At 35.5% G+C, this 12,178-nt stretch overlaps 1 protein-coding gene across 9 annotated transcripts in view; it reads left to right on the top strand.

Annotated features, from left to right (window-relative positions):
* The window catches only part of LOC123532198 (MAP/microtubule affinity-regulating kinase 3-like), an 81,381-nt gene that overhangs the window by 21,833 nt on the left and 47,370 nt on the right, over positions 1-12,178 (top strand). For all 9 annotated transcript variants that reach the window (XM_045313607.2, XM_045313581.2, XM_045313616.2 and 6 more), the window contains exons 3-6: positions 1,422-1,475; positions 5,059-5,107; positions 5,874-5,939; positions 6,299-6,369. In XM_045313607.2, coding sequence (XP_045169542.1) covers positions 1,422-1,475; positions 5,059-5,107; positions 5,874-5,939; positions 6,299-6,369 — 240 coding nt within the window. The remainder of the gene's footprint in view (positions 1-1,421; positions 1,476-5,058; positions 5,108-5,873; positions 5,940-6,298; positions 6,370-12,178) is intronic.

Below are 12,178 nucleotides of genomic sequence, written 5' to 3'. Positions count from 1 at the left end.
ATATCACAGGCTCACCAACACTGTATTTAGTCACAGCCATGTTAATATATTTTTGTTTGTCACAATTTCTGTAAAATCATTTAATTGTGTGGGCATTGAATTTTGTGGTGTCGGCTAAAACCGCTATTTCATGGGGATACCAATTTTTGTATATCACGTTTTAAACGTGGTATGATTTGGAATTCTATTTGTTCATCGGGATTTTCATAGATTGGCCCATAAAATAAAGTCCATGAAAGTCAGTCAGTTCTCAACCATTATAAGCTTTTAAGACGGGGATGATCTTGTAATGTTGAAAACTTGCAATGAGACTTTGGTTTAAACCAGCTCTCTGTCATGGTTATGTCTTCTTTTACCACTCTTGTATTGATAGAACATGGCACTGTATTTAGAACATGGCACTGTATTTTAATTTTGTTTGATTGTACTGCATTAATTATTAAATTTTGATTTGAAAATCTAAATATCTATTCACTGATATTATTTGAGGTTGTGAATGTTGCCCCATTAAATGTAGCAGTTAATGTGTCAGTGGGGGTTACATTAATTAAAATTTGATGACAGTTCAGACTGCCATGAAACCTGTACATGTATATTCAGTTGTAGTTCTTTATAGATAGTAGTACAGATATTTATATGAAATATGACTCATCTTTTGACCCAGTATAAACTGGTTGATTGAACATAGGTATGTACAGGAGCTTTCAGCTTATTTAGAGTTGATCTGAACTGAACTGAATTTCCTTGGTTTAACATAAAGGGCTTTTGTTCAAAGAAGTTTGAATAAGGCAAAAAGTAAAGATTCTCTCTCAGTCTGTATAATTATAACAATAAATAATGATAGCAAACTAACATAAAATGATTGACTGGATAGAATACTGCACCTTGCACCAAGTTCTTGGAAGAAAAATTAATTTTGGGAATGTCGCATTTGTACACCGGGTATAATGTATTCGTCTCTTGGGATAGAGACAACATTGTATTTAGTTTTATGTACAAGACAGTATTACTGGTACTATTATAGAGATTCTTCACAGAATTCAGGAAGTTGAGAAGATTAAAGTACACATGTCCTGAAAACATTTGAGTAAAATAATTATTTTCAGTGCATGTACCCAATCAACAGCAGTATATATATCTTCAAGTACTTATAAAAATTCAGGACTATAAGTATAGTCCAGTGATCATGTATTGGTAACATTGAATGACCTAATACCTGTAAAAATAATTTCAAAGCATCCTTGCCTGATGTTCTGTTATACCTGTAATATGTATATTAATTATTATGATTAACTATGTTCTTAAGGATTGTTTCTGTTAATCAGTTGAATGATTCACAGCATTAATAATCTTTTTCAAATTACATTTCATGAATGTGTTAAAGTGAAATTGTTTCTTACCTTTATTGCTTTTTACTTCAGGTTGCCATAAAAATCATAGACAAAACACAGCTCAACCCATCAAGTCTCCAAAAGGTATGTATATTAACAAAACTGTTAATTATCTGTTAAATACAACAATAGACACACAAAGGGAAGATATGCATGATAATTGGGTGTTTGTTGCCGAGCGGTTAAGGTCACTGACTCTGAATCACTAGCCCCTAATTGCTGTGAGTTTGAAACCTAGTAGAGATGTAGAATTCTTTTATATGAGGAAGCAAGCCAGCTGGCTTTGGGTTCTGTCGGTGTGCCCGATCACGCCTGAAATAATGCCAGGAGGGGCGACTGAGTCTTACATTATCAAAACTATGCCAGCTTAGATCAGTAGGGAGCCAGTCTAGATCAGTAGGGAAAGTGTAGATCTATGGATGGCAGGGTTGACAGTTTGATCCCAGGACAAGGCGTATGTTCTCAGTGATAATTGATAAAAGACATTGTGTCTAAAATCATTTATCCTGCACCTTTGATTCATATATAGGGAAAGTTGGCATTTATTGGGTAGTAATGGTACACATTTAACTGCCCACTGTTACAAAACTGGAATACTGTTGTCGAAAAATTGACTGAACACGAAACAAAATCCACCATCAGAAAGCTGGAAAGTGGCCATATGACCTGTGATGTTAAACCTAACAAATAGATGTATGATAAATTTTTACCCTTTGTACTAATTTGCACTATATGTGCCTATTATGGTCTTAAACTCGGGACTGTTTTCAGAATACAAATGAAGCTGAAAATTAAAGTTAAATGCAGTTTCCGTCCCATGTAGAACAAATTGATTTCACTGTAGTTAGAAACTGCTGACTTAATGTTACATTGATTTGATTTTGGAAATGAGTTTTGCCTAGAACTGTTAAGAGGTATTTGTGAACCTTTATTTTCTCAGTTGAATGTTAATTCATTTAATCTTGAAATTCATTTGGTGTTCAGTCAAGTGAAATCTGTACTATGTACTTCCTGGTATATTTCAGTTTAGGCTGTTATTTTATGTAAATGAAAAGTGAATAGTTGAGATAAAAATAACTTTTAGTAAGTTTAGTAATGAGTAATTACAATCTGTGAGTTTTGGGTAAGTTTTTGTTCCCTTAACTCCCCCATCCATATACACAAGATTTGCCATTGTCCATCCTGATGAATTATGTCTTCTCCCCCCCCCCCCCCCCCCCCCCCCCCCAAACCTCTCAATAGACATTGTTTTTGTCCTGTCCATCCGTCAGTCACACTTCATTTCTGATCAATAACTGGAGAACCATATGACCTAGAACCTTCAAACTTCATAGAGTGGCAGGGCTTATGGAGTAGACAACCCCTATTGTTTTTGGGGGCACTCCATCAAAGGTCAAGGTCATAGGGGCCTGAACATGGAAAACCATTTCTGATCAATAACTTGAGAACCACTTGACCCAGAATGTTGAAACATCATAGGATGATTGGTCATGCAAAGTAGATGACCCCTATTGATTTTGGGGTCACTCTGTTAAAGGTCAAGGTCACAGGGGCCTGAACATGGAAAACCATTTCCAATCAATAACTTGAAAACCACTTGACCCAGAATGTTGAAACTTCATAGGATGATTAGACATGCAGAGTAGATGACCCCTATTGATTTTGGGGTCACTCTTTAAAGGTCAAAGTCACAGGGACCTGAATGTGGAAAACCATTTCCGGTCAGTCACTTGAGAACCACTAGACCCAGAAAGTTGAAACTTCATAGGATGGTTGGTCATGCAGAATAGATGACCCCTATTGATTTTTGGGTCACTCTGTTAAAGGTCATGGTCACAGAGGCCTGAACATGGAAAACCATTTTCGATCAGTAACTTGAGAACCACTTGACGCAGAACGTTAAGACTTAATAGGATGATTAGTCATGCAGAGTAGATGACCCCTATTGATTTTGGGGTCACTCTGTTAACGGTCATGGTCAAAGGGGCCTGGACATGGAAATCGATTTACAATCTGTAACATGAGAACCACTTGACCCAGAATGTTGAAACTTCATAGGATGATTGGTCATGCAAAGTAGATGACCCCTATTGATTTTGGGGTCACTCTGATAAAGGTCATGGTCACAGGGGCCTGAACATGGAAAACCATTTCTGATCAATAACTTGAGAACTACTTGACCCAGAATGTTGAAACTTCATAGGATGATTAGACATGCGGAGTAGATGACCCCTATTGATTTTGGGGTCACTATTAAAGGTCAAGGTCAGGGACCTGAATGTGGAAAACCATTTCTGATCAATAACTTGAGAGCCACTTGACCCAGAAAGTTGAAATTTTTTAGGCTGATTGGACATGCAGAGTAGATGACCCCTATTGAATTTGGGGTCACTCTATTAAAGGTCAAGGTTGCAGTGGACAGAACATGAAAATCCATTTTCGGTCAATGACTGGAGAACCATTTGACCTAGAACCTTCAAACTTCATAGGGTGATAGGACTTACAGAGTACATGATCCCTATTGTTTTTGGGGTCACTCAATCAAAGGTCAAGGTCATGGGGCTGAACATAGAAAACTCTTTCCAATCAATAACTTGAGAACCACTTAACCCAGAATGTTGAAACTCAGTAGGATGATAGGACATGCAGAGTAGATGACCCCTACTGATTTATGGGCCACTTGATCAAAGGTTAAGGTCACAGTGGCCTGAACATGGAAAACAGTTTCCAATTCATAGGCCCAGAATGTTGAAACTTAGTGGGATGATTGGACATGCCAAGTAGATGATCCCTATTGCAGCCAACCATCAGTGTCTCTTTGACTTTTGCTCCTGTCCCCTGTTGACTTCTTGCCTATAGGACTATGCATTGGGGGAGAGACATGCGCTTTTTTACAAAAGCATCTTCTAGTTTGTGTTGTATCTGAAGAAGTATTTGACCTAGAGTCAGCATGTTCAGTTGTGAACCTGTGCTTTTGTTTGGGATTACAGTCAGGGTTATAACTTATAATTATGGCCCTTTGACTTAGTCAAAAGATGCATTGATGGCGGATAAGTTTGCGTAGCATGTATATCAAAAAGTACTTTACCTTAAGTCATGAAAGTTGTTAAGAATGTTGCGCAACTTGAGATTTTTTTCCTTGGGTCCTCCTGCCCCACAACCTCAAAAAAAGGAATATATATAATGTACAAAATATTTGTTTTACTCTTTCATAGTATCCTTACCCTAACTCAACCCACTATTCCATTCCATGGTAATTTGAAAAATTAAGTAGTCCACAAGTAACATTATGACCATACAGTGACAGAAAGTGGAGGCACCAGTGAGTTATGGATACAAGACTAGCTTTCCTAGGAGGCCCAGTCTCCAAGGTGGCGCTTTATGTTCATATGAGATATTGCCATCTGTCATGGCACAAGTTTGTTAAGAGGGTGCATTGTGGCAATGATAATATTCATAATGGACGTGGTAGCCATTGGTATCGTGTAGCTGTTGGATACCTGGTACATGGACTTAGAGTCAATATACTGTTTGAACATTGTTCCTGGTTCCACTCTGGAATACATGCTATTGCTTTGTGGTAACTTTTGAACTTTGTTATTTCTGAACCAATTTGTTTGGTTTTGCTCATACTAGGATAATCTAAAATATGTCTTTTTCATTTCAGTTATTTCGGGAAGTTAGAATAATGAAAATGTTAGACCATCCAAATATAGGTAAGTGCTTACCATCAAGGTAATACAAGCTTCTTCATTGAATTTGTAAAATTGGTTTGAAAATAATAAATAGCAAAATATAACAGTAAAGAATTCATAATAAGATCAATTTATTTTCCTTGCCTTACCCAGGGCTGTTGCAACTGGTCGATCTGAGTGAAGAAGACTTCGCCTTCTTCGCATTAAGGCTTTATGAAGTGTTATAAAGAATTATGGATGCGTTTAGGAAATAGTACCTGTTTATTGTGGAAACGTAGGTAAAACAGAGACAGCACAATGAAAATCAGCCATGCTTTAACCCATTGACATTTAGATAACCAATATGTTGTTCACACTGTGGAGACAGACTGAAGATTGCATTTTTGTAGATGGCTATATTTAGAGTTAATTTTGTGTGCGTATATTACTTCCATGTGTGCACTTTCAGTCATCAAATATGTCTTAGACTATCTCCTTGAGGCTGTTTGATGCAGTCAAACATGAACTTTAAACCTCTTTTAAAAGAGACATAAATGCTCCAGATACCACAAATCTCATTTCAGATTTACTTCATTGCATAGAACAACTTTATTATAAAGACCACCTGCAGATACAGGCCACTTTCTGGCTTGCCCAAGAATTGTTGTAATACTGTACTGGCACAGCTGTTGATAACACACTAGTCCATTTGCATTTTAAATTTTTACTGCACATGTACCAATGTAATTTTGTTTGCGTGTGATACTGATCATGTACTTACAGATATTTTATGATTTTTTCATTTCAGTCAAACTCTTTGAAGTTATAGAAACAGAAAAGACGTTATATTTAGTCATGGAATATGCAAGTGGGGGTAAGTTTAATGTCATTTTTTTTTTTGGTGTTGTAAAGAGCATTTATCTATTACATTAATTTCTTGTACTGCGTGTTAAGATAAAAAAATATTCAGTCGTGAACAGAAGGTACTACGATTTAGATGTTTTACATGTTTGGGTAACTCACAAAACTAGTAAGCTCCCAGACTTGTAATTTGATCCGAACCTGCAGAACTACCTTAACAGTTTATATTGGATATGTTATTTCTAAAATAATGACAGGTCTGATTCAAGTTGACAGCTTTCTATGTTATTAATAATGCATTTGTTTCTATTTCTGAAATGCAAATTATCCCTTGCCAAGTTTTGGAATTGAAATGTTATTGTCTTTTTGCAGGGGAAGTGTTCGATTACTTAGTAGCACATGGTAGAATGAAAGAAAAAGAAGCTAGGGCAAAGTTTAGACAGGTAAGAACGAAAAATAAAAATGAAGAAGGGTACAGGATACCAAACTCATCCTTTAGTTCCCTTACCAGCCCTAACTTTTTGCTATGAATTTACTATGCTAGGCATCTTTAAAAAAAACACAACAAAACAGAGATAAGCATGTATAGGAAACAGACTGACACAAACGGACCATACAGATGTTACGTCTTTATAATGGAACAGTGTTGTTTTCCCACAAAAAAACTGCTGAACCTGTTTTTTTTTGGACATGTTGATTAGACCTTCAGGGATCGTCCTACAAGGCGATTTGAGCGGTATTGTCGCTGTAAAGTCTGCCACTTCGCCTAATTATTGCCTCCGGGTGAAATCTGAATTGCCGAGTTTTTCAGAGTGTTGTCATCTGTTTATTTAAAGTTGTAAAACTTGATGCATATTCTATATTAATTTACTGATAAATCCATGGTCAACCACGCCTACTGGCCTGTCAAACTTCAGTCAATCGTAGCGTTGTTATCCGACTGTAGTTAATCAATGATATTTTAAGCCGCCGCCATTTTGAAAATTCTCAATCGGCATGCAAAAAGCCGATAAACTTAACTAGTGCATGATCATATGCATCAATTGTTTATTATTTCTTGATTTTATTAAAAAATACTTCAAAAATTATTTCAAATACGGCCAATTTCTGTAAATGAATTGCTCGGGCGCTACGGATAAAAAACGATTCCGCAGACATCTGAACTGCTGTACAAAATATTGTAAAAAGATCGCCAATATCTACAAGTTTGGCATCATTTTCGAAAAGATTAATAAAAAAATCAATTAAATGTATAAATCTGAACAAGTTGGTGCAAGAATCGGGCATTATTAAAGCACGAGAATCGAAACATGAATGAAAATTTTCACAGCGTTTTGATCTGATAAATGTACGAGTTTCAGACGTGTATATTTCGGATAAAAATTTAAAGGCGACTTTTTCATAGCTCAGTTTGTACTTTATTTAGAAATTCATGAAAATAATAATGCAATATTCAATTTCCTTAAATAATTACTGTTTATAAGTTATCTAGCAAGACTCATAGAAAGTGGATATATAGGCGGGAAACTGAATACTATGCCAAATCTTCTCTTTAAATTCCTTGATTTCTCTCTAAATTCTGTGGAGGGAGAAGTCACTTCTCTCTAAAATTTTGACCTAGGATGATTCCTGACCTCATTGCTTTATTTTATGTAATAAAATCTGATAATAGTATTTCACTGCACACACATTCTTACTTATTCTTTTGATTGAAATATTAAAGCTGATGTTAGTCTGCACTGTTCGCTATTCAGTCAGTAAATTTTCAGTGAACACCTCTTTGAATAATCAATTGTACTGCCCAGATTGAATGATGGACCAGTCCATTTTAGAAATTTAGGTGGGTAAAGGTTAAACATTCAGCTTTCGGGTATATTTATCTGAATGTTGTAAGCTGATTTACCAGACATTATTTGATATTCATAGTGCCAAAGTTATTGACTATGGTAACATTTGTGTCTTGAAAAGAGCTAAGTTCATGGACTGTATTGCTTGGAGAAACAGCATGAAGCGTTGGTAAAATGATCTTTCTGTTAAGATTGGTTTTGTCTGGCATTTCCTAGAAATGTAGAATCTTTACTAAGAATTTAGTAGTGAAATTTAGAATTTTGACATTTAAGGAAAGATACATCAATTTTCTTGCACAGTCTCATTAATTTTGTAATGGTACCTGGGATTAAAACATATTATGTATTTGTCATTTTTCTAGAGCATTGTTGTAGGTTATTTGTCTGTATACAAGTACAAGTTGTTTCTTAACTAAGATACCAGGTTTTACATCAGTGACTAATTAGCTGTCTATGAGGTAAATGTTGATGTGTTTGAACAGAAAAGTCTTGGTTGCATTCTATGCTTCCAAGGGATCTTTCTACAGATTTTATTGGAATATTCTGTATGTTGAAATAAATGAAAACTTTCCTAAGGAAATGTTGGATTGAGCTGAATGTTGAAAGAATCACAAATCAGTTCACAGATAGATCAAAGACATTGCCAGAGAACTTTTAAAGATATGTTTTTTCCTTTTGATAAGCTGTCGTAAAATATATTAGTTTGTCTATGTTTGAAATGCAATTAAGGTTTGTTTCTGGTCTGAGGTAGGTGCATGTCAGTATGTCATACACTGCATTCTTCATCCGATAATCAATGCATGATTGGTTGATGGCCTTTTAAGATCTCTTATGATTAGTCTGTTGTTTTTGTGAAATTGGTCAATTTGAACATTATTTAAGAAAGTAGAGCAGACAAAATAGGTGAAGTAAATAAAAAAACATTCTGTAATAATCATAGTCTGTAATATTGTTGTTTCTTCAGCAAATTGATTTTGGAGTGAGACAACTTGACTGTTTATTGAATCTCTGATAATATAGGCCTAGAGGTCTGCTAGTAATGATTTTTCTTTAAGAACCAGGTCACCATAAAGCAGCATGTGTTAATGTTTGAAATATCTGACTGAAACACAAAGAAATAAAATGTTTGCCTTTGTTTTGTGCTTCACAGCTTCTGTGCTCGTAAAATATGTTCATGATTATTGTTCATTAATGCTCTTGAGATTTTGTTATTAAATTGGTATATAAATTATAATCTTGGGATTAATGTTCCTTTGTTTCATCTGATGAATAATCATATTAAGAATTAAGTAGCAAAACAATAAATTGGTTAATTTTCTATCCTTGATTTTGGTCTGATTTGTCTATATGTGAGTTCTGATTGTATGCTTGAGCATCATTTATGATGATTTATCAACTTTATATTTCTGCATTTCATTTTGATTTTTAGTTCACCTGTCACATAGTGACAAGGTGAGCTTTTGTGATTACGCAGTGTCCGTCGTCCATCCGTGCGTGCGTCCATAAACTTTTGGTTGAGACCACTCTAGAGGTCACATTTTTTGTGGGATCTTTATGAAAGTTGGTCAGAATGTTCATCTTGATGATATCTAGGTCAAGTTCAAAACTGGGTCACGTGCCATCAAAAACTAGGTCAGTAGGTCTAAAAATAGAAAAACCTTGTGACCTCTCTAGAGGCCATATATTTCACAAGATCTTCATGAAAATTGGTCAGAATGTTCACCTTGATGATATCTAGGTCAAGTTCGAAACTGGGTCACGTGCCTTCAAAAACTAGGTCAGTAGGTCTAAAAATAGAAAAACCTTGTGACCTCTCTAGAGGCCATATATTTCACAAGATCTTCATGAAAATTGGTCAGAACGTTCACCTTGATGATATCTAGGTCAAGTTCGAAACTGGGTCACGTGCCGTCAAAAACTAGGTCAGTAGGTCAAATAATAGAAAAACCTTGTGACCTCTCTAAAGGCCATATTTTTCATGGGATCTGTATGAAAGTTGTTCTGAATGTTCATCTTGATGATATCTAGGTCAAGTTCGAAACTTGGTCACGTTCGATCAAAAACTAGGTCAGTAGGTCTAAAAATAGAAAAACCTTGTGACCTCTCTAGAGGCCATACTTGTGAATGGATCTCCATAAAAATTGGTCTGAATGTTCATCTTGATGATATCTAGGTCAAGTTTGAAAGTGGGTCACGTGCCTTCAAAAAGTAGGTCAGTAGGTCAAATAATGAAAAAACGTTGTGACCTCTCTAGAGGCCATATTTTTCATGGGATCTGTATGAAAGTTGGTCTGAATGTTTATCTTGATGATATATAGGTCAAGTTTGAAACTGGGTCAACTGTGATCAAAAACTAGGTCAGTAGGTCTTGAAATAGAAAAACCTTGTGACCTCTCTAGGGTCACATGAGCTCAAAAACTAGGTCACTGTGTCAAATAATAGAAAAAACGACGTCATACTCAAAACTGGGTCATGTGGGAAGAGGTGAGCGCTTCAGGACCATCATGGTCCTCTTGTTTACTAGAAGTCTCTCAGACTTCATTTGAAAGCCTTGCGTTATGTAATTTTAACCTTAATGTCCTCAACCATGTAGTTAGAATGACAAACTAAAAACAACAAAAAAGCAACAGGTTGTTCTTGAATCTTGATTAACATTATACTTGGATCCACCCTTCAGTGTTGCTACAGCTGGTACATTATTTGAGCCGCGCCATGAGAAAACCAACATAGTGCATTTGCGACTGGCATGGATCCAGACTAGCCTGCACATCCGCGCAGTCTGGTCAGGATCCATGCTGTTCGCTTTCAAAGCCTATTGCAATTAGAGAAACTGTTAGTGAACAGCATGGATCCTGACCAGACAGCGCAGATGCGCAGGCTGGTCTGGATCCATGCTGATGGCAAATGGGCTATGTAGGTTTTCTCATGGCGCAGCTCATTTCTACTCTGCCACTATCATAAAGTTGTATTGAAAACTGAAAGTAAAAAAAGACTCTATTATTGGCTGAAATAGGTTCTTTATTGTATCAGCATCTTTTGATAAATAAAAGTGATCACAAAAACTAAGAATAGGAAGTTGTAAATAATTATAGATGTTATCCAGTTCTGTTTCATTTCTAAATGATAAGAAAATACAAAGAAGTAGATCAAAATGAGATTATCAAAACCTGTTGTGAAATTATTTAATAGTAGTTGGGGACTAAATTTTGTTGTTTGTTTGTTTTGGGTTTAACACCGTTTTTCAACAGTATTTCAGTCATGTAACGGCGGGCAGTTAACCTAACCAGTATTCCTGGATTCTGTACCAGTACAAACCTGTTCTCCGCAAGTAACTGCCAACTTCCCCACATGAATCAGAGGTGGAGGACTAAATTTTGTGGTTGGGTCAATTTACGAAATAAAATCCAGATGAATAGGCAATTTTTCATGTATTTTATTTCTAAAATTTGACATCAAGAATTTGTTTCCCAACAAAGTTGTCGCTTTTGCATAAAGCACAAAAGTTTGTGCTTGCAAAATTAATTGATTTCACAAATTTCTAGGTTGTTGCAAAGTATGCAAGTTGACAGAAGGTTAGCAAGTTGGTCTCTTTGATTTTTTTATGGGTGCAAAAGTAGTAATAAGTAGTTTGACATTGCTATCATCTGCAACGCTGATGGTGATAATTTTATGTCCGTTTTATAATTGATAAAGAGCAGGTGCTTTTACTTGTGTCTATTGATTTAGTTCATGTCCTGGCTTTTAGCATTGATTTCCTATAGAGCACTTGTTGCAAGGTTTTGTTAATAGACTTCTGCATTTAGATTGCAAAATTGTTTTATAATGCATGATCAGGGATATAACATTTTTGTGAGCAGGTGCTTCATTAATTAAACACTCAATTATAAGGCGATTTAATTTTGGTAATGCAGTTCATAAATCGTAATACTGAAGAATTCATTCCACAAAATTTAATCTCCAAGGAAAAAATTAAAATGCCCATGCATGTAGTGTTCAAAACATGAAATCCACTATCTGTATCCCCATGAAATAGCTGTCCTTTACAGATACCATACAATTTCATACCCGCAGAATTTGAATGATGTTACAGTATTTAGAAAATTGCAGTTTTTGCCACTGTGTGAAATGATGTTCTGTGTGTTTGTCATAGTAGTGATGGCAGGTGGGAAGAATTATAATACCACACAGAGTGAAACTATGAATTTGTTACAGGTTGCTAATACAAGTTATAAGAAGTATTTAAGAAATACCTTAAAAGGAAATATTATTTAGCCACAAACCTAGACCTGGGTTCACTCAGTTGATGAAAATTACCTCAGTATTGTTTTGTCCTCATTGTGATATATTAAAATGCAGATTTATTTCATACATTGTATGCCATGAAATAAGATATAGAAGACAAGTG

This window comes from Mercenaria mercenaria, chromosome 1 (assembly GCF_021730395.1).
Source record: "Mercenaria mercenaria strain notata chromosome 1, MADL_Memer_1, whole genome shotgun sequence".
NCBI lineage: Eukaryota > Metazoa > Mollusca > Bivalvia > Venerida > Veneridae > Mercenaria > Mercenaria mercenaria.
Note: the sequence above shows the minus strand (reverse complement) of the source record. Positions and strands in the feature narration are given on the sequence as shown.